This window comes from Oryzias latipes, chromosome 22, assembly GCF_002234675.1.
Source record: "Oryzias latipes chromosome 22, ASM223467v1".
Taxonomy (NCBI): domain Eukaryota; kingdom Metazoa; phylum Chordata; class Actinopteri; order Beloniformes; family Adrianichthyidae; genus Oryzias; species Oryzias latipes.
The window spans coordinates 5187231-5207405 of record NC_019880.2 but is presented as its reverse complement, the minus strand read 5'-3'; the positions used below and the strand labels follow the sequence as shown (position 1 = coordinate 5207405).

Here is a 20175-nt window from a genome sequence, read left to right as displayed (position 1 = left end):
GTCCTCCATCATCAGAAAGATGACACAAGAACAGGTTAAAATTACCAAAAGCCTATTTTCAGGGTGGGTCTTAAAAACAATAAAAATAAACAATGTCTTCCCAACACTTGCGTATGGAGATACAGCCCTCCACGCACAAACTTCTTATCTGTTTTCCTATGCAGCCCTCAACAGTCTTGCCAACTACCCACACATATCAATCTCCCCTTTACTTTACAGCCTCCTCTGAGTTCAAAGGAACAGATCCTCACTTGTCCCCGAGCACACACATGGTTCACTTTGGGATGATAAATATATAGGCTGCGTTTATCTATAACTCTGTGGAGTTCAAATCATTTTTTTTCCTGCATCTCTTTAGGGGGCTGAAGGCCTCTCAGCAGAGGGCCCCCCCTCTGTCTGCTTTGTACTTCCTGGTGGGACATTTACATTTGAATGAACACATCTGGGCTGCAGTCAGGTTAAGATGTCTTATTTTTTAAGGAGATTTGAGCCTTCGGCATCCTTGCAGATTATACTTGCAGATTTTATCGAAACAATGTTGCACGTGGTTTGGGTGTTTCTTTGCATATGCGTTTCAGCTAAAGCATCAAAGAAATTCACTATTTGTACTCATGCATACAAATACAAGTGGACAAGCAGTTTTTAAGTTGTGTTTAGCAAAACTTTGACTTATCAGCATGAAAGATGCCTCTCTACCTCTCAGCCTTGCCTGGAGCACTGATCGGATGAAAAATGGATGGACTCCCCCCAAGGAAAGTGAGAGGGGGTCCATCTGTGAGCCGCATTCAAGGACAACAGTGTTGTCCATTTTGGAGCAGTATGAAACAGGCCAGTGTTTTCGGTGGGGTTCAGAAATGTGGGTTTCTGGATGAACTGTGGATGCTACTGTTGTCTTGCCAAGCCGACTGCGATGTGGCAGATTAGAGGCGGATCATTGACTCCTTGTTTGTATCAGTGAGTTTCTTCTTATCCAAAGTGGGAGATAATAAACAAATGTGATGGATTGTGTCTGACCTTTGTTGCTGTTATTTACTACAGCAACAGGAGCTGTTTAGCAGAACTTATAAAAGCTGTGTTTAATGGAAATTTATGTGATTCAGCCCCAAGGTGACCGGCTCTCTTTTCCTCCCTAAAGTTTTTTTTTTTTTTTTTTTAATTTCAACTCTGTTTCTTCCTGCCTTGTTTTACAGAACCCATTTCACCTGCAGATGTCGGCCCGTGTGCCTCCATCCACGCTGGGCAGCCTCCTGTTGGCGGTGCTGCAAGGGGGGGATGTGGAGCGAGCCAGAGGCAGCCGGGACGAAGACAGCTGGGGAGGAGCAGCTGTGATTTGCTCTGGATGGGATGAAGGTGGAGATGGCTTGTTGACTCACCTGCAGAGGCACAGTGGTCCAAACTGGCATTTGTGGGACATCATCAACCTGACCCGCATTACAGGAAGTAGAGATAAAATGGGGAAGGAGGAAAGAAGGGAAGATCAAATGGAGGAAGAAGCTTTGAACATCATATCCAGCAGTTTCCTGCGCTCTCCCTCTTCTATCTCCTCTGTTCTCCTCTTGGGATCTGATCCTGAGTGTCTATCCTCCGTCCTGCGAGCTGCTCAGCGCCTCGTTCCATCACTACCAGCATTGCAGTGGATCATGGGATACCCGCTGTCTCCGGATTCTCTGCACACTTTAGGAGGTCCCCTTGGACTGTTGGCCTATGGGGAAGTTGGACGCAAACCGATTAGCTTCTACATACGTGATGCTTTGCAGCTGATCGGACGAGCCGTAACCGCAGCAACCAACGTGAGGCCAGACCTAGCCCTCATTCAGAGCACGCTGAACTGTTATGACAAGGCAAACAAGCACGAACCGCCATCTTCAGGACGCTTTCTTTCCAGGTAGGCAAACATGCTGCATTTAAGGACCACCTAGAAGTCAGTTCATTTCAAAGACCCAAATACTCTGCAGAAGAGTTTTCAAATCAATCAAAAATACAAATATTAAAAAGTGACTTTATTTTTGCTGTTGACTCACAAATTTCTTCTCTTAAGGTCGTTAAACTTTCTCAACTTGCTTTCAGAGATCCAAGAGGACCCACAAAGTAGTGATGCCACTTTAACGGCTTAAAACATCTATATTTACTGGGAAAAGCTCCAATCACTTAAAAAAATCTCTTTCCAGCATCTTGACCTGTCAGAGTGGAATAATGTTTGCCCTGCTTTAAACAGAGAGCAAACTTATCTGGACCGTTCAAGGTACTTTGGTGTTTTGTAACCAAGAAGTTTCTTTTAAGAGGAAAATAATGAAAAGGAAGAACAGAACATTGGTTGGAAATTTGGCGTCATTAGGAAAGTCACATTCATTGTTAATTAAAGTTGTGTGGGCCAGATGAGGGTAACAGTTGAAACATCATATTCAGTACAGAAAAAACAATATCTGAAAGGAACTGGATGGTATTCAATCTTTGTCGAAATTTTATTGACCATTTCTTACACTGATCTTGATAGATTTTAGGATTCCTTAAAAGAGAAGTTTCAGGTTAACATGGGGGGGATGACTAGTATGAGGTGGGTAAAGTGATGAAAGAGTTGTTTTAAAAGGTTGAACAAGTTCTTCCATACAATATGTCTCTTAAGTAAAAAAAGACTGGGAGACGTTCTAGTCCTTGTCCTTAACCCCTTTAACTCCTTCATACTGGAGATGTCGCTGGTGACACATAAATAACACACATTCTTAAATCTTCAACTGTTTGTGCGATCAACGTGAATCAACTGATTGTGACGCTGAGAAAAAGCAGTTTTTCATGTCAGCTTTGCACCAATATGCAACACTTCATGTTTAACTTAGTAAGTGTTGGTAGAGTGTCACCTCTCTCCGCCACAGAATCAGCTGATTTGCAGCAATTGCGTAAGCACTTCACAACTGTACAGCATTACACATCACCGCAAGGCTGCTTTCCTCTGCTTCAGAATCCACTGGAATTATGTCAATCGGAATAATTGATTAAAGAGTTACAGCGGTCAAAAAAATGTCAACCCGTGACCCTAAAGCTCTGGTGTAAAAATAATTCTTCGACTGTTTACGTGATCGACAGTTGCGTAAACCATAAGGAGTTATGGTATTCAAAAGACTGTAAACACTTAAGCTCCAGTGTTAAAGGGTTAAGTTCGCTTGCAGCTGTCCCTTAGAGTCAACTTATGCGTGTCCCGTTAAAAGAGTCTGGAAATCAAAAACTCTGACACATGGATCTAAATCCCAAATACTGAGCTCCTCTTTGATTGTAGACCCACAAAATAGCATCCAGTGACAGAAAGTGTCTGGAAGACCATTGGCTTTCTGAGTGACACTTTGGCCTTTTTGTCGTGAAGTTGTGGGACGCATTTGTGGTTGTGTTTACTCTGGTTGCTGCCCTTCTCTGTCCTTTGCAACTTGGCTGGTGGGGGCAGCTTCTGAGCGATGCTGTGATACTGGAGGTGGGGTGGCCAGCCTTATGGCATACAGATTCATAGACAGAGACCAGAGGGGTTATTTGCAGCTGCTAATTCAATCCCTGCAGCTTTTAAAGGGGTCTCTGACAGCTTCCACACATCTGTCAAGGTTCTCTGCGCAACACAGATACATTTGTGCAAAGAAAAGCATATGGAGGGACTGAAATACTAATTAAACTTCTCACTTGAAGTGGAAAAAATGTCAAAATCCTGTCAAGATTAAGTTTTATAAAATGGTCCAAGATAAATTTTGCTTTGCTAGTTGACATTTATATCCTTTGATTGATACAAAGGATAAAGCAGCACTTATGCAACTTCTGTGGCCATGTGGTGCTGGGGAGAGAAGGATTTGAGGAAGGAGCCGGGCCCTCTGCAAATATTGAGCACACATGGCGCCTGCCAGCAGAGAGTGATCATCAACAACACCCACATAATCACTGGCTAGATTCTCACAGTGCGCTCTCCTTCTGCAGCTTAGCTGAACTGCGGGGTGCCAGAACCATCAGGCATGGAGAACCAGAGGCTAGAACAGGTGGAGGGGGAGTTGTGTTCGTGCTGTGATGCACATTTGTCAGGAGACCATTATTAGAGTTCGAAACAAGCCTATTATGCTTAATGGGTCTAAGATAATATTTAAACAAACTCAAGAACCTAAAAAAAAGTTTTTTTCTTCAGTCAGTTGAGCGAGGTCATTTTGAAAGACAATTAAAAACGTGAAGAATTTCATGAAGTCTGCTTCTTTAGATGGTTAATAATACTTATGCGAATCAGACTGACTAAACTGAACAGCATTGAAATATATTTTCTATCTGAGTGCTTCATAATTTCTGGTTGTAATATTAAATCTAAACAAAGACAAAAGAATGTGAGCAAAACTGAGAACATCTTTGATTTACCTGCATGTAGATTCACTTTATTGAATAACTTGATTAACATACTGCAATCCATATCTGATGTCCTGATACACAAAAATTGACATATCTTTACATACATACAGTGATCTCTGAAAGATTTAGTAAACTATTCACAGAAAATGTCAAACTTAAAGCATTCAACATGTAAGCTAGTTTTTAGAACAAATCTGTATGATTGATAACCATGCAAAGTGCTTAAAGACCCACTCCCATGAAAACTGTGTTTTTGGTGTTTTCAACATGTTCTTGTGGCATTTTTCTGATGATTCAGGACATTTATTAAGAAGATTAAGCTCATTTTTTTAGTACTCAGAAAGTTGCATTTCTGAGTATTGCTTTTTATAAATTGTTAACAATAAAATTCAGTTTAAAAAAAAGCATATTTTTGGCGTAGAAAATACACTGGGTCCTTGTTCCACTTTAATCTGACATATCCACTTGTAGATGACTTGATCCATGTATGTCCAAGTCTTCCTCATCTGAGCTTGTATCTGGATCAAACCTGTACAGCTGGATACCTCCAATATTGCTCACCATTTTTGTTTCAACAGTAATGCTAGATTGGGAGTGGGAGATGATGTAAGCTAGTAATAAGCTAGTAATTGATTTGATATATCTATGTATTTTTTCCCTCATTCTTTTGAAATTGCTTGGAATAAACCAATTAAACCAAAACCCAAACAAGTAGAGGTTTTGAACCACGGTTTTGTAAAAGGTTTAGTCCTTCATACCATAGGCTTTAAAATTGTATGATAACTAATTCTAAAATACTTTGATTTTTGTGTCAAAAGTGTTAAAAGATAGTGGGCCTGCACAATATACCGCAAATTTATCGTTATCCCGATATCAAGCTGTGCAATATGCACATCGCAAAAGTCATCACAAATCGCAATAAATGGTTACCTTAAATATGCTAAAACAATCTTATGGCAGCTTGAAGCATTTAACGAATCAAATAAATCCATTTATGCATTTGACCAATTGGATGGACCTTTTCCGATGTTGACCAATCAGATGAGCCCTGTTATGTTAGATGTTTGCCTCCTACGTCAACAAGGGTCATTTGGAGTATCATTTTTTAAACTGTTGCAATGAGATGGTAATGATGTTTTTGGTTGTTTTGCTATTTGTTTATATACCGCAAATTATATCGTTATCGCAATATTGATCACTCATATCGCATATCGCAAGTTTTCCTCATATCGTGCAGCCCTAAAAGATAGTATTCTTGTTAATTATTGATACTCCGTTAACATTAATATGTTAAACCACAGCTTCAGTCATGGTAAGTATTTAATGTAGGAAACTCCAGAGTAATGTTTTTCACAGTTTAAAGCTTCATTAGGACACTAGGAAAAGTCCCACTCTTTTAAAGAGAGCCAATTAGAACAGTGTCTAGACTTTCAAACGGACCATTTATTATAAAGTCCTTCACATTATAGTGTCAGTGACCTTTTTTCTGCTCTGAGGGGGACTGATAAAACAGGGCGTTCTATTGCACTATTCAAAGCTATGAGGTGAGGCTTTGTGCTCCCTGTGATTCCTATCCCTCCCTTACCTCACTGTGACACGCCAGCGCTCCGGAGAGCCCCAACAAAGCCAGAGACTTTTTCCTCACAGAAAATGCAATTAACAGCTCCATGCCCTGGGGGGCGCGAAAAGTGAGTTGGGAGATGTAACCAAACGAGAAAGGTGTGAGGGGGGGAGAGCACAAATTATTATTGTTATAGATAAAAAAGCTTTGGAGCAACGAGAGTGTAGAAGGTATAATAATGTTAACACCTTCTGACACTGTTTAAGGCGAGGGTGTAATAGAAACATACAACTGCAGTGAAATAAAAGTTCAAAAAAACATGAACCAAAAATAATAGAAAGAGGGAGGAAGCCAGAGAGATGTGCCAGTCACTCGTCACAGCTGCCATGCTGATTTCATCTTCTCATGAAAGATTAAAAGCACCGTGGAAACAAGCAAGTCTTGCATCATCACCCAAAAAGAGACAGAAGAAGTAAACTTCCCTCCAAACTAAAAAAGAAGAAGGGATAAGATACAACGCAAGAAAGGCACAGGCCTGGGAATCTCTTATAGAGCCATCACTTACGTGTCACTCGGCTGACATCCAGTCTGGGTGTGTAAACTGGGACCAGGTGTGAGTGAGAGGAAGCCATTGCTCTCTGACACCGCAGCCTAACTTATCAAGCTGCTTTGACATCCACATTCTTTCTTAAAATGCAGCCTCTGACCAGATGAGGCGAAACAAGCAGCAGGACCCCTGACGAAAAGCTGCCGCAGTTTGAAAGCTCCGAAGCCATCTCTGTATCATGTCTTATCTGAGGGTGTGTATCTTGACACGCCACAGGCGGAGAGAAAGGTTGGGTTAGTGCTTTTCTCCTCAGATAAGAGATGTAAAATGATGCTTGGTTGGTTACTTTCTCTTCTTCCTGGCCAGGTGGACCCATTACAGTATGAACCTGGAGAGGGTTGACTTGATAAATCTACTGTCTGTTAGATATGATGATTCAGCCCCGCTATTAGCATGAGTGATTTCAGCTTAAGGCAGGACTAGCACCTCAGCATTATGGTCACATAAGCACAGGGGGAGCTGCTGATGTGGAAACCAAAGTTAATGTGGAGTGTGATGGCGATGACTCTCAGACCAAGGCTGTTTTTAATCTGTTTCCTCAGAATTATGGCGAAGCTGACATAAATTTGAACGTGAAGACGTAAAGCGCCCCGCGAATCCAAAAGCTAAACACACAAACACTTAAAACTTAGCTTGAAGGAGGGGTTAATGACCCACATGATCAATCTAATCTGTTCATTATGCTTTACATACCCCATAATTAATGAAGAAAGCTCCCAAGCAGCCATTGCAATCCTCACGGATAAATTCCCATGTGTGACTTGAAGACAGAAAGATAACAGAAAGAAAAAGGAAAATAAAGGAAAGATCATGAGGAATGGTTTCTGCTCGGGGGCTTCTTCTCTCGATTTTGATCTAACGAAATGTAATACGTTAAAAACGTTATAAGCCCGGTCAAATGAAGTTTCAGTGTAAAACCTGAGACACTGCCTGACAATATCTGTATGATCAAATGGTTGGAACCCAACCATCAATCTCTATGTGGTTTAGGATGCCAGGCCGGTTTTATGTATGAACGGGGAATGCTCTGCCTAATGTACTCCATTGCAAAGAGTGATGCGGTGCAGGGAAGCGAGTGAGACGAATGGCAATGACTGTCTGTATGGACTGACAGATAGGATGTGGCCCTCATTGCACCACATTAACTTTTAATTATGACTTTCTGGGAGATGCAATTACCCCTTTGAGACGAGACTTGCTAAAGCTCTGCGTGTAGGATGTATCCGTCTGCGCCCAAGTTTCTGACTATCGGCTCTTCTAATTATTTGGCCTAGCCTAATTCTAAATGCCATTTGACCATTCGTGCACTCTACATGTCGTTTTTTTACTCTTCTTTCTGACCTCTAAGGTTTCTCTCCAATACCTCTTTCACGGGAGCCACTGGACTGATCCAAGTGGACCCCTCCGTTTCTCGGATCCTGTCCTCCCAGCTGTTCCATGTGTGGAGCCTGAAGAGAGGTGCTCTGGGCCAACCAGCTTGGGTCACAGTGGGCCAGTGGACCCGTGGTCAATTGGACTCCGATGGAGACATCCTGGGACTGGTGGGAGGGCTTGGGAACAGCCAGGGGCAGGGTCTTGGGGCTGGTGTGAGAGGAGGGGATGGCCAAGGAGATGGTCATGTAGGTGGTCGCTGGAGGCCAGGACTTTCTGTTGAGGGACATCGCCTCAGGGTGGTGACACTTGTTGAACACCCCTTTGTTTTCACTCGTGAGGTAGATGAAGACGGCATGTGTCCAGCGGGGCAACTCTGTTTGGATCCAAAAACCAACCGGTCGGAAATAATCCAAGGTCTCTACAACCAGCTGCACAACCCTAACTCAACAGTGGTGGACTTAGAGGGTGTTGGTAAGTTTTATTTAGAAACGTTTCCATTGTGAGCTGTGTTTAAGCTCCTTGCAGGAAAGCATCTGTTTCTTCTGAAAGGATTGTTCAGTGAAACCATCGAGCTTTATTCTAAAATCTCAACTTTACAATGCAAACTTTTATCTTCACTGCAGTATGGTAAAAAAATGTTTAAAGTTTTATCAATAAGGAGTAATGGATGGTCAGTGAAGTTCTGTGTCAAGGGCATGAAAGAAGAACATGAAAGATGTTCAATCAATAAGAGATGGATTCTGCAGAATCAAAGATACACTACGGTGAGAACTTGGCATCTAACACAGCCAACAGTTTGACAGTAAAACTGAACTTTTAGATTTCTCTTTTGACAAGATGGCCTTTTAAGTGCAAAATGTCTGATCCCCAAGTTTCTCGACATTGCAGAGGGCCAAGCATAAAGAACTGGCACACTGCAGGTTTCAATTAATTGAAATTACAAAAAAGAAAAAAAAAGGTTTGCCAGACAAATTAATGCATGCTTCACATAGCCAGCTGCCATTTTTACAAGAATTTGAGGGGCCGTTAACTTTTTTGGTGTACTTTTGCAGCTTTAATAAATTTAGCCCTAACAGTGCCAGGGTCATTAAATATTTTCCAAGTGAAGTTCCCTTTTTACGATACGTCAGCATTTTTCATGATCCATACTTGTCAACAAATTCCTCTAAATTTGAACTCTTGCACTTTCACAGCACACGTGTGAATTTAAGAGTGGATGCATCTGAAATCACCAACGCTTCTTTTCCTCTTAGACTTACCGGATGACCTGAGGAAGTGCTGCTACGGGTATTGCATTGACTTGTTGGAGAAACTGGCAGAAGACATGGGCTTCACCTTTGACCTCTATATTGTGGGAGATGGAAAATATGGTGCGCTGAGCGGGACCGGACGCTGGACCGGTCTAGTGGGGGACCTGCTCAGCGGAGCAGCTGACATGGCCGTCACCTCTTTCTCAATTAACTCTGCCAGGAGCAGAGTCATAGATTTCACCTCGCCCTTCTACTCCACTAGTCTGGGAATTCTGGTATGCAGACTTTAAATTTTGTCTTAAGTTTTAAGGGATGTGTCAAAAATCACTACCTTTTCCTGTTGCCGTGGCTTTTCCATTGGTTTGCTACTTCCTGTAATTTGTCTCTTTGCTCCCTTAATCCCTACTATCTGGTGAGAAGAACATCATTTTTGGGGCAAAAATTAAGTTTGCTCTCTAATTACGAAAGTTTTAAGTAAAATGCAAGAGTGCATAGGTCAGCATAGCTTCATGTGAAAATAAGAACTGCATTTAAATTGGATTACAAATTAAATTATAAATGATGCCGAATGAAACAAGGCAATTTGTGTTGAGCGATACTTTTTACCGAGATGTTTCCGACTGCAGGGGAATTAAATTCCCAGATTATCAGCCAATACAAAGCGAATTTGAGCTCATGCATTCCTGTCTTGTGACTTTTCCCAACAGGTTCGCAGCCATGACACTGCAGCCCCCATTGGAGCCTTTATGTGGCCTCTCCACTGGTCTATGTGGGCGGGCATTTTCGTCACGCTGCATCTTACAGCGCTCTTCCTCACCTTGTATGAGTGGAACAGCCCCTTTGGCATGACACCTCATGGCAGGAACAGGCTGCGCGTGTTCTCCTATTCCTCTGCCCTCAATCTCTGCTACGCCATACTGTTTGGACGCACTGTCGCCACCAAGGTAAAGAAGCTCTCCTCTGTCTGATAAATCGGCATCACGCAAAGGTGGGGCTGAAAATATAAATTGCAAAGAGAGGTCGGAGGGGATGCACATTATGGAAATGAGTACACAAGGATGGAGAGAAGAAGAGAGAAGAAAAATAAGGTAAAGATGATAGAGATGGCCACGGAGGAGAAAAAGATTGATAGAGGAGAGATTAAGAAGGTAGGCAGTGATGAAGTAGGAGGGTGCAGAGAGGAAAATGCACACACAAAAAGGGGAAGGGGAAAGGGTAAGTGTGCTGACAGAAACTGAAGGAGGTATGATGGGGATGGATGAAGGTGGTGAAGATGGAGTGGTTAGAGGTTAACCGCAAAAAGTATTCAGACACAAAGAGTGAGAAAAGCCAAACCAAAAGGTGGTTTACAGCTCTAAAGACCCACTCCGATCGTTTTAAAAATCGATTATTTAAAATTTTCCTCGGAGGCGTGGAGCAGTTTCTACGTCACAAATAACCTTTTTTCAAACTGTATTTTTCATCTGTTCCCTGATTCACAACAATTTGAATAAAGAAATACTCAGGAATGCAATCTTAAGCTTAATTTTCTTTATATATGTCACAATTTTAATCACACAGGGTATTTAAAAAGGGAGCAAGTGACAATTTAAGAAAACATTTTGAACAAATCTCACTAGACATGGTTGCACTAACTCAGACCAGACAACAACATTCTTGGATGCACCTTCGATTCACTTTCTGCACCAAAATTGTTCCTAGAACCTCCTGTGCACTTGGGGGCCAAAGGCATGGAATGTGAATTGATTGATTTCACATTTATAAAGCAATTTTTTTGCACATTATTGCACAATTGAAGTTATTGACTTAATCATTTTTTAACTTGCTGATGACTGTGCATCTTCTGATAGTGTGCAAAATTTTGATGCAGACCTTTTGCTCAAGACCATAATTTGGTAGCAGAAATGAGCTTCCTTTTTTTGCATTGTTGCGGGAAATATCCCACCATCTCTAGACTTGTGCCTTTCACTGCAAACACTTAAGAAAGCCTCTGTGTTGCCTGTAGTCAGGTCATGCAAGGTTTTCTTTTAGTTATATTTAAATACTGTTTTGTTCTAGTTTCAACAATTTAACACTTTTTAAGTGTTTATCCTGGGTTTAAATGACTGATGCACAACTTATTTAGCTGCAAATAAGTGATTATAATATTATATTTTCAATGACCAAAGAGGCATTTTTTACATTTTTTGTGACTTTTTTTTGTTGTAGATTTCTTCATTAAGGTTAAATTATTATGTCTCAAATGGTGTACTGACCAAAAAGCACTTTTTAATATGTTTCTTTTACTAGTGACCATGAGAAATAAAACAGTGTTTACAATCTATCTGCACACATGTCTGCAGCCTGTATGCAGAGACTTCTAGTACTGACTCACCAATGTATTATTCAAAGCTTTTTCAACATCTGTTTTGGAAAGTGTGTCGAAACGTCGTGATTTGCTTTTGCAATCTCTTGTAATCCGTGCTGCGATAGACATGACTTTGAAAAGACTTTAGTGGGGATGGAACTATTTTACAAAAAGCAAAGGTTTTGTATTTGTCCCTCATTAGGACCCTTGAGTAGACATGGAGTTTCTTGTTGTAGCTCCATGTCTCCATGTAAACAGCTCTGCTGTCTTGCAGAGCTGTTTACAGTTTTGTTTGAATTGTGGTGTCTCTGAACAACACAGGTTGAGGTAGCTCATAGCTTTGGATAACCACTGATCAGAACGTTCATCTATCGCACCGGATCTGCATTGCACTCTGGCTCACCTCTTCAAGCTGGCCACACCCGCTTCCAAAATCACAAGCGAGCGATCTGACATGTCAAATGAACCGGACTGTGAGGGTCAAACATGCTCTGCAGCAGATTGCACTGTGTCACCGCAACCTTAGGGTAACCTGGCAGGCAGGGTTGGATGTTAAGGTGAAAGGACGTGAGTGGGCAAAGAAAGAAATACGGCTTGAAAAACTCTTGTTTTGTGAATAAGAAACATCTTATTTTCAAGTTATTGGCTTAGCATAAATATGTAAAAATAGTGAAGGAATCTTTGCAGTAAGGGCAGTTCAGAACCACGTCAGATTTGACTGATTGTTTCAGTGTCACATTTATGCACACATTCAGCTGTGGCACACTTGAGTAATGACTCTGTCCCTGCATTCTTTGTCTTTAGAAGTGCTCCTAAATCCATCATTAGAACGTGTGCATTTCCTTTCATTTTTCCACCCAGCATTGTCACCTCCTTAGCTTCTGGGTCTCTTCTGTGAGCATGCAGCCCGTCATGTTTCCATTTTCATGCATAATCACTCTGCGTCCCTAGAGGAAGCTACACAAGCATCTGAGGTGGGATCCAGGCAATTAAAAAGGCTTTCCCTGTGACTAAAAGTTTACACATTTGGTTTCTGCAAGTGGAAATGTGTCAGTTAACAGTTGTGTTCATTAGCAGCCTGGTGACCCGTTTAAATGCCCCTCAGCGGTAATCTGAACCCGTGGGTGCTGAGTCAGAACCAAACGGTGATGTTTGCTTATACCCCTGGAGGAGGAGAGAACAAGACGGCTGATTGCTGAACCTTCCCCGTGAAGTTTAGTTTTAATATTCAATATAATCTTTCCATACATCCATTAGCCATACCCACTTTATTCTGCAGAGAGTTATGGGAGCTGGAGCTTATGCCAGCTGACAATTGGCAAGATGCTGGGTTCTCCCTGCCACATGTAGCCTGGCCAGAACCCCACTAACAAAGAGAGACAAAAAGCCTTGTATGCTCCAGGGAATGTTAAAACAAAACCCCACAAAACTGAAAAAATGTGGGCCAATCACAGAAGTAAAACAGCATAAATGCCATTGTAAGGGACACATTGTTAGATTTATGATCATCAGTTACATTAAATCTGATATTTACAACAGGTAAATTAATGTCTCCTTATTGCCAAGAAGCATAAACCAGAGGTACCAGAGATGCTGCAGCAACAAAATGCGTATTCATTAAGCAGAGGCATTCGTCCAAAGTTATTAACAAGATGCATCATGGGAAAAGTGCCCTTGTGCTCATAAATGTTTTGCATTATTTATTATTTCTATTTCTATTTGTTATAAATTATTTTTGTGTTTGCTTACTTGGTTGGTTAGTTAAAAGGTTCAGCTTATAAGCGGGAAAAGAAAACCTACCCTAGTACAACATTTCAAGACTAGAGTTAATTTAGTGATGGAAAGATTAAAATAATATTAAGAAAATCAACACCATAAAAATCAAAACTTCTCAACATTTTTTAATAAGTCGACAGTATACTGTTGTCAAAGCTATTGTAGTTAATCATCTTTGTAGTTTACATAGTCTATATTAAGGAACACAATCACTGTTTTACAATTAAAAACTTCACCAAGAGTATTATTCGCACATATTATTATTGCTTATTGCCAAAAATAAAGAATGTTTTGTTTTTTGACCCTAAGAGATTGTTTTTCCTTATGATTTCTAAATGTCACAGGGTTTAATTGTCATGGGTTTTTTTTCCACTTTGTACAGTTTTACACCTTCCTTTACAATTAACACGTAAGCTGTGTAATATTTATACTCCGTGTGGGAACAGCTGTGGATCCTGTCAGACTTCAGACTCGCTTAAACAAGGTTCTTTAGCAGACTTTTGGCAAAGAAAAAAGGAAAATGAAGCTGGATTTTCACATTTACATCCTCCTAAAAGCTCCCTTTTGAGAATAAACATCCTGTGAATGTGAACTGCTGTCTACGCCAAACTGTCAAACTCATGGTTTAGAATGACTAAAGCTTCTATTTCAGACATCTCTTGATGAGCTCAACAATGAACATTTATTTATTTTTTCTATGTACCATGAGCTCTACTATGCTGACATTGTAGGAACTGCAGCTCTGAAGTGATCATTTTTAGGTTTTAATGCAACTTTAATGAAACATATTTTTGGCTCTTTAGTCCATTCAGTTTAACGCAGATCAGTTCAACTCATTCACTCATTGAAAACACAATAGACTGAATTGCACCGATCTGATTTATTTAAATTCAATTTCCTTTCTAGTTTTATGGGGGTTTTTTTCGCTCTGTGCTTTAAGGTATTGAATGTTTGTAAATGAATCAATAATTTAGTGAAGGGGAAACTACTGAGAATAAAGGTGGATTCAATTATATTGCAGTTTTCATCAACATGGAAGCTTAAAGCGCTAAATGAAACATAAAATGTTAACAAAGAACAGCTGAAAATAGAAGTTTTCCCTGTAAAGTTTGTTGGATGGATAACGATTTCTATATAGAAAAACTCACAAATGTAATTATGGGTTTAATGTTCTTTATATATCTCCTCCATCATTAGAAAAATTACCCAAAAACTTATTAAAAACACTATTTTCATTGGAGTGGGTCTTTTATTATGTGCTTGAATCAGAGAGAAGCTTAGCTGTGACTGTTTTGACAAAATACAAATGGCATGAAAACGATTACAAAATCTCGATTTCCTCTTAGTTTTGAGTCTGTAACTGGTAATGATTTTTTTTAGCATAGTGAGATTATACAGCAAAGATCACTGCTGTTGCTGTTGATAAAAAAAATAGCAAACGTTGTTTTCTATTGCTCTGTGAATGAGCATAATATAACTTATCGGGACATTTATGTTCTGATAATTTATCTCAGGATGACAACATATTGTACTTGATACTGCTATAGAGAAGGTTTGAATATTACTCTAAACTCCATGATAACACACAGAAGTTTGTCTGTGTTCAGAAAAATTCTGGCACATCCTGTCATCTATTTAATCAACACAGGTACTTCAGGTTTTTCATTGCCCTGACTATATCGCTAATTCCAGTGTATTATTGCATCATTGGATTTATTGGGGTATTTTTTTTATATAATATGAACACATGCATGCATACATGGTAAAAAGTAGAGGGCTGAGGATGGGACCTTGGGGAACTCCACTTTTAATTCGTACTGCTCTCATGGGTAATCGCACATAAAGATAACGCTTTCCGTTTTAAAAAACTGTAATATTTTTCTAAAATGCTTGAGATAAAAATAATGTATGTGTTTAAATCTTATTCTTATTACTTTAATGAGAATTTGATAATTATTAAGAGAGTGCTGACAGTATCACCACCATCTGTGCTTTGATCAGTAACAGATTCAAGTGCATCAACATGCTAATGACTGAGTTTTGTCCAATTAATTTAAAAAAATAGTTATAAAACTCAAAAAATCTGCAATCTACTAAAAGCACAAACAGAAGCGCTTTTCACCATGTTGGTGAGAGAGGCTGAATGAGAGGCTTTGAGAAATGTGTAATTACTTTTTGCTTTCATATTTAATGAAATGCTTGGATCAAATTGAATGCCTGAATTGGCTGTAATTGCCACTCTACTTTCCCTGCAACAGAACTGGAAGCATTTTGAAAGTTGATATGAATAGTGGTTGTGGATGTGTTTAATGTGGCAGATTCATCTCCAAACAAACAGCACATGTACACATGTAAACATATATTTCTTCCAGGATTTACTGTGCAAGAACAAACATTTCTTTTCTGGAAGAGAGATCTCTTTAAAAAAAATAATAAGGTGGATTTTTTCCTCATAACAACCACGTCTTACTCCCTTTCTCCCTTTTCAATTAACCAGCTAATTGTGCTGAGCCTGACACACTCAAAACACCTTTGTAATCATGAGGTATTACCTTGTTTGTATAATTAATGTCATAATCTCAAGACCAAGAAATCTATTTATTTTCTTCTTTTAAGTGTGTTTTAATTCAAACTATTATGAAAATATGATTTCCTTGTGAATTTATTCCCATAAGAAAATCATTTATTCATTTATATCTGTATAAAGTCCCACTTTTAACCCCTTCACAAGCCTCACATTGTTCCTTTACTTTTTTGTTTTCTTTTTAGTCTGTTAAAGGTGGACTAATGTTTCTATCTTAAATTATTGCTTTGCAGCATGACTCAGGTCTGCTTGGAGTCATAAATCATTCTGGTTCAGGATTTTCAGTCAGTATGCAGTTTTCACAGTTTGTTGTTACAGCCAAGCTGCAAATCAGTCCCAGACCATTATACTGCCACCGCTACATCAGATGTAATGTTGTGTACACCTTCTACTTTTGTCTCATCAGCCTGTAGAACTACTTTTGTTCAGCGGTGTCTTTCTCCTCACACTGCATCCATTTCATTCCTGGCTCTTTCGATCTGTTGAATTATGAACTGTAATCTTAGTAGAGCCAAGTGAGGCCCGCAGTGTTTTCATTTAGGTTTGGCAGATTCTCCTGAAAGGTTCTAAATGGTTACACATTTCCTCTGTGTGTTGGTGATGGCTCTCACCGCCCAAACCTCTAGAATTGGCAATGAAACCCTTTCAGATTGATGCACAAAATTGACTTTTTTCCTCATCTTTTCATATGTAAAATGTAATGTGCTTCTATTTTTTTGGGGAGCTTATTTTGCTCTTTTTGTCATCAAACTGCTCCAATAAATGGTTTCTTGAGCCAACAGGCCGGGCAATAATCAGACTTGATTGGAGCAAGTCAAATCAAATTTAGGCTATTCATTAGGATTTAGCTAAATCAAGCTCTGGCATGTTTGAACAGTATTATGCTCCCCAATGGGAGTCGTTGAAAATTTTTGTTTAAATAATGTGTTTTATTTGAGCAATATAAACATTTAGTTTATGAGGTGATTCATTTAAATGAGAAAAATTAGTGAAAATAGAAAAAGAAAGTCTACAAAGCTTTGATATTTGACTTTCTGCTACAAATGTAAAACTTTTTAGGTATTTCAAAGTAACTCTAGTGATCTTGCTGGTAAAAAGTGACCCACTACCATGTTAGTTGTAAAAAAAAACAACCTAAAAAGTGACCCACTACCATGTTAGTTGTAAAAAAAAAACCTTAATCTATCCTTTTACAGTTAGACATTTTATGACCTTTCTTAAAGAGCCTCCATCATTAAAAAAAGTGATGGTTTGTTTTTGTTTGCATGTGGCCTGTACGACACTGGGGTACGAAGCTTGTCTATTATGGGGCATTCTTGACCCATGAGTTATAAACTCACCAGATAGTTCAAACGCCACAAACTTTCCAATTCACATATACACACCTTCACACACACACACACACACACACACACACACACCAGATCTATCTGAGATCTGAGGCTGCAGCTGGGTCAATAAAAGACAGTTCTGTCCCTGAAAAAAGAAAATCTGTGTGCTGCACATGTGGGAAATACATTTGTAAAGCTCATTCTCTCAAATACAATATAAACATTTCAGAAGTTATTGCCTTACATATTATATAATAGCCACAACATATATATACTTTATAAAAGAAAGCTGTTATGACTGTTGGTTTATGTTGAAAAAAAAGTGCAATAATGTTTACTGGTGGTTGTCTTTTTGTATTGTGTAACAAAAATAAATTAAATTGAGTTGAATTCATAATAACAGGTTGTTTCATCATGCACAATAGATTTTAGATTTTAAATTTTGCATTGGTTTGGGGCTTTGGTGGTGAAGGCAATTTTTGAGAGCAAACAAAATGTTAAGACCGCACAAGAGTTAAGGTTGAGAAGTCCATTAATCATATGACTTTGAAACTTCACTGAAATATTAAAAATAGTTGTTCTATTCTCACACTCTCAAGAAGATCTGCATCTGTTTAATGTTAACATAAATTAGTCCAAAACTAAAAAAAGAAAAGCAAAAAGCTTTGGTAATTCAACTGTACACCTCCTCTTTGCAGACTCCTAAATGCTGGACGGGCCGCTTCTTGATGAACCTTTGGGCCATTTTCTGCTTACTGGTGTTGTCCAGCTACACCGCCAACCTTGCAGCAGTCATGGTCGGGGAGAAGACCTTTGAGCAAGTTTCTGGAATCCACGATGAAAAGGTTAGACTGAGACCAGAACCTTGGAGCTTCATGAATGTCAGCAAAGCAAAAAACTAATCTTACACAAGGACGAGCTAATGAGTGGAATTACAAAAAAGAGGACTATTCCTTTCATATTTTATAGCTCAGGTTGGAAGTTTAGAGCAGTGAATTTGGTATTTCATTCTTTCTTCATCACCTCCATCATCATCATCATCATCATCAACGACCCCTTGTTGCCTCCACAGCTGCATCACCCCTCCATGGGCTTCCGTTTCGGGACAGTTAGGGAGAGCAGTGCAGAGGATTACATGAAGAAGAGTTTTCCAGAGATGCACGACTACATGAGGCGCTTTAACCAGCCCACCACCCCGGAGGGCGTACACATGCTGAAGTAAGTAACAAGCACATTCATTTACACCCCAAAATGTCATTTAAACATATTTACAGTAATTAAAAGGCTATTAAGACCTAAACACTCTTGTCATATTTACATGTGCAGCTGTCTGCTCCCAGTGCATTCACTTTTCATGTGCAGCCTGCTTAGCTATTCTTTCTAATGACAAGAAGAGCGAACAACAGATTTATGGCTGTCACAGGCCATTTCTGTTCGGAGCATCTCTGATGTTTGAATACAGATGAAGAGGGCTTGTCTTTCATAACTTACTGATGCAGTTTTAGTGCCAAAGACTTAGAGAGTAAATGCAAATACAAATTCTAGGTAAAATATGTTTCTGCACGGCTCTTTTTGACCGGTTTTTACTCTCTGCTTGATTTGTAAGGAGACCCTTTAAATTTTGTGCACTTTATAATAAGGAGCTGAAAGCAGACGCATTTATCAAATCCTTACCATTTTTGAGCGAAAAATTAATTTTTTGCTCAAAAGAGGTGCTGAATCTGGGAAAGAATAAAACCAGAGACAAAGTAGAGCTTTCAGTGATGAAGAAAAATGATGAGAGATGATGGGTAGGAACAGATAGGAGATAAAAGCAAATATTCTTGGACATGGAATTGGCATAAATTGTTCTGATGACTTTTGTTAAACAGAGAAAAGATTTAGTTTTAGCTTTGCCCAAAAATATAAAGAGTTCAGCAAACAGAGCAGCATTCCTCTGGGAGACGTAACAAAAAAAGCAAAAGGATGAACTGGTCTATTCTTTTATTCTTTTACAGCTGATTCACCTTAATTTTGTCAAAGCAGTGCTGCGTAGCTCCACGGAGGAATATTAATTATATGAAGATGGCAAAAAATATACATGTGACATACAGGAAGTCTTAAAAAGATTTAAAAAAATAAATGAAATACTATTTTAGAGCATGTGCTTAGTGTGGAAGAGTTAAAAGGAGCTAAAGGTAGAGATATTTTTGATTTTGAAAAGGTAATTGACAAACATAATCACAAGTTCTCATAATATGCCTTAAAGCATTTAGCTCCATTTATGTAATAATCAAGTCTTTTGTCATGCATTTTGAAAAATATCTTACTCATTGTGGTATTCTTTATCTTTAAGGGTCTTACTCTTATGCTTTTTATACTTCTATGGCACGTCACTTTTTGGTCACGTTAACTTATTGATTTTGTTGTTACTGTTTTTTACTTGTTACTGTCAAACCAATTTTAACACTCGTGACTTGACTCCTATATATTTTATATTTTATGTTACAGCAGTTGTAGGCCTTAAATATGCCTTTAAGGTTTTTTGCCTTAGGTTAAGATTATGTTATTACTTTCATTATAAGGTCTGTTCTTCTCTGCCAGCCAACAGTCAAAGCGTCTTTTCCTCTTTGAAAAGATGGGGGAATATCTTTGCTCTCTGTCTGCTGGCTGGCGCTGTGCATCTCATCAGCTCATCTCCAGCTATCTATCTTTCCTGGTGTTCTCATTGCCAGATCATTGTTTTCTTTCTGTCCCACTGAAACTCTCCCTAAAGCTCCGTACATCTCTGAAAATCGGTTAACCCTCTGCTCTAAGTGCATGCGGACCTCTGCCACCATTTCATCACCAGTTGACATGGTTCCCGTCAGCCCGTCCTCCTCTACCAGATTACTGTCAACATGAAGTTCTCCACCATAAATGTCGTGAAAGTGGGGGCTATGACGAGTAAAGGGAGACCCAACATGATCCCAGTCAGTTCTCTGGCAGTGGCTGAATCAGCTCA

The 20175-nt window shown here is 39.4% G+C and overlaps 1 protein-coding gene across 1 annotated transcript in view; it reads left to right on the top strand.

Moving 5' to 3' along the window:
• grin3b (glutamate ionotropic receptor NMDA type subunit 3B) overlaps window positions 1–20175 on the top strand; it is a 124163-nt gene that overhangs the window by 74368 nt on the left and 29620 nt on the right. Inside the window, exons 2-7 of the mRNA XM_023951528.1 lie at window positions 1191–1885; window positions 7879–8375; window positions 9158–9429; window positions 9862–10098; window positions 17891–18037; window positions 18265–18410. Coding sequence (XP_023807296.1) covers window positions 1191–1885; window positions 7879–8375; window positions 9158–9429; window positions 9862–10098; window positions 17891–18037; window positions 18265–18410 — 1994 coding nt within the window. The remainder of the gene's footprint in view (window positions 1–1190; window positions 1886–7878; window positions 8376–9157; window positions 9430–9861; window positions 10099–17890; window positions 18038–18264; window positions 18411–20175) is intronic.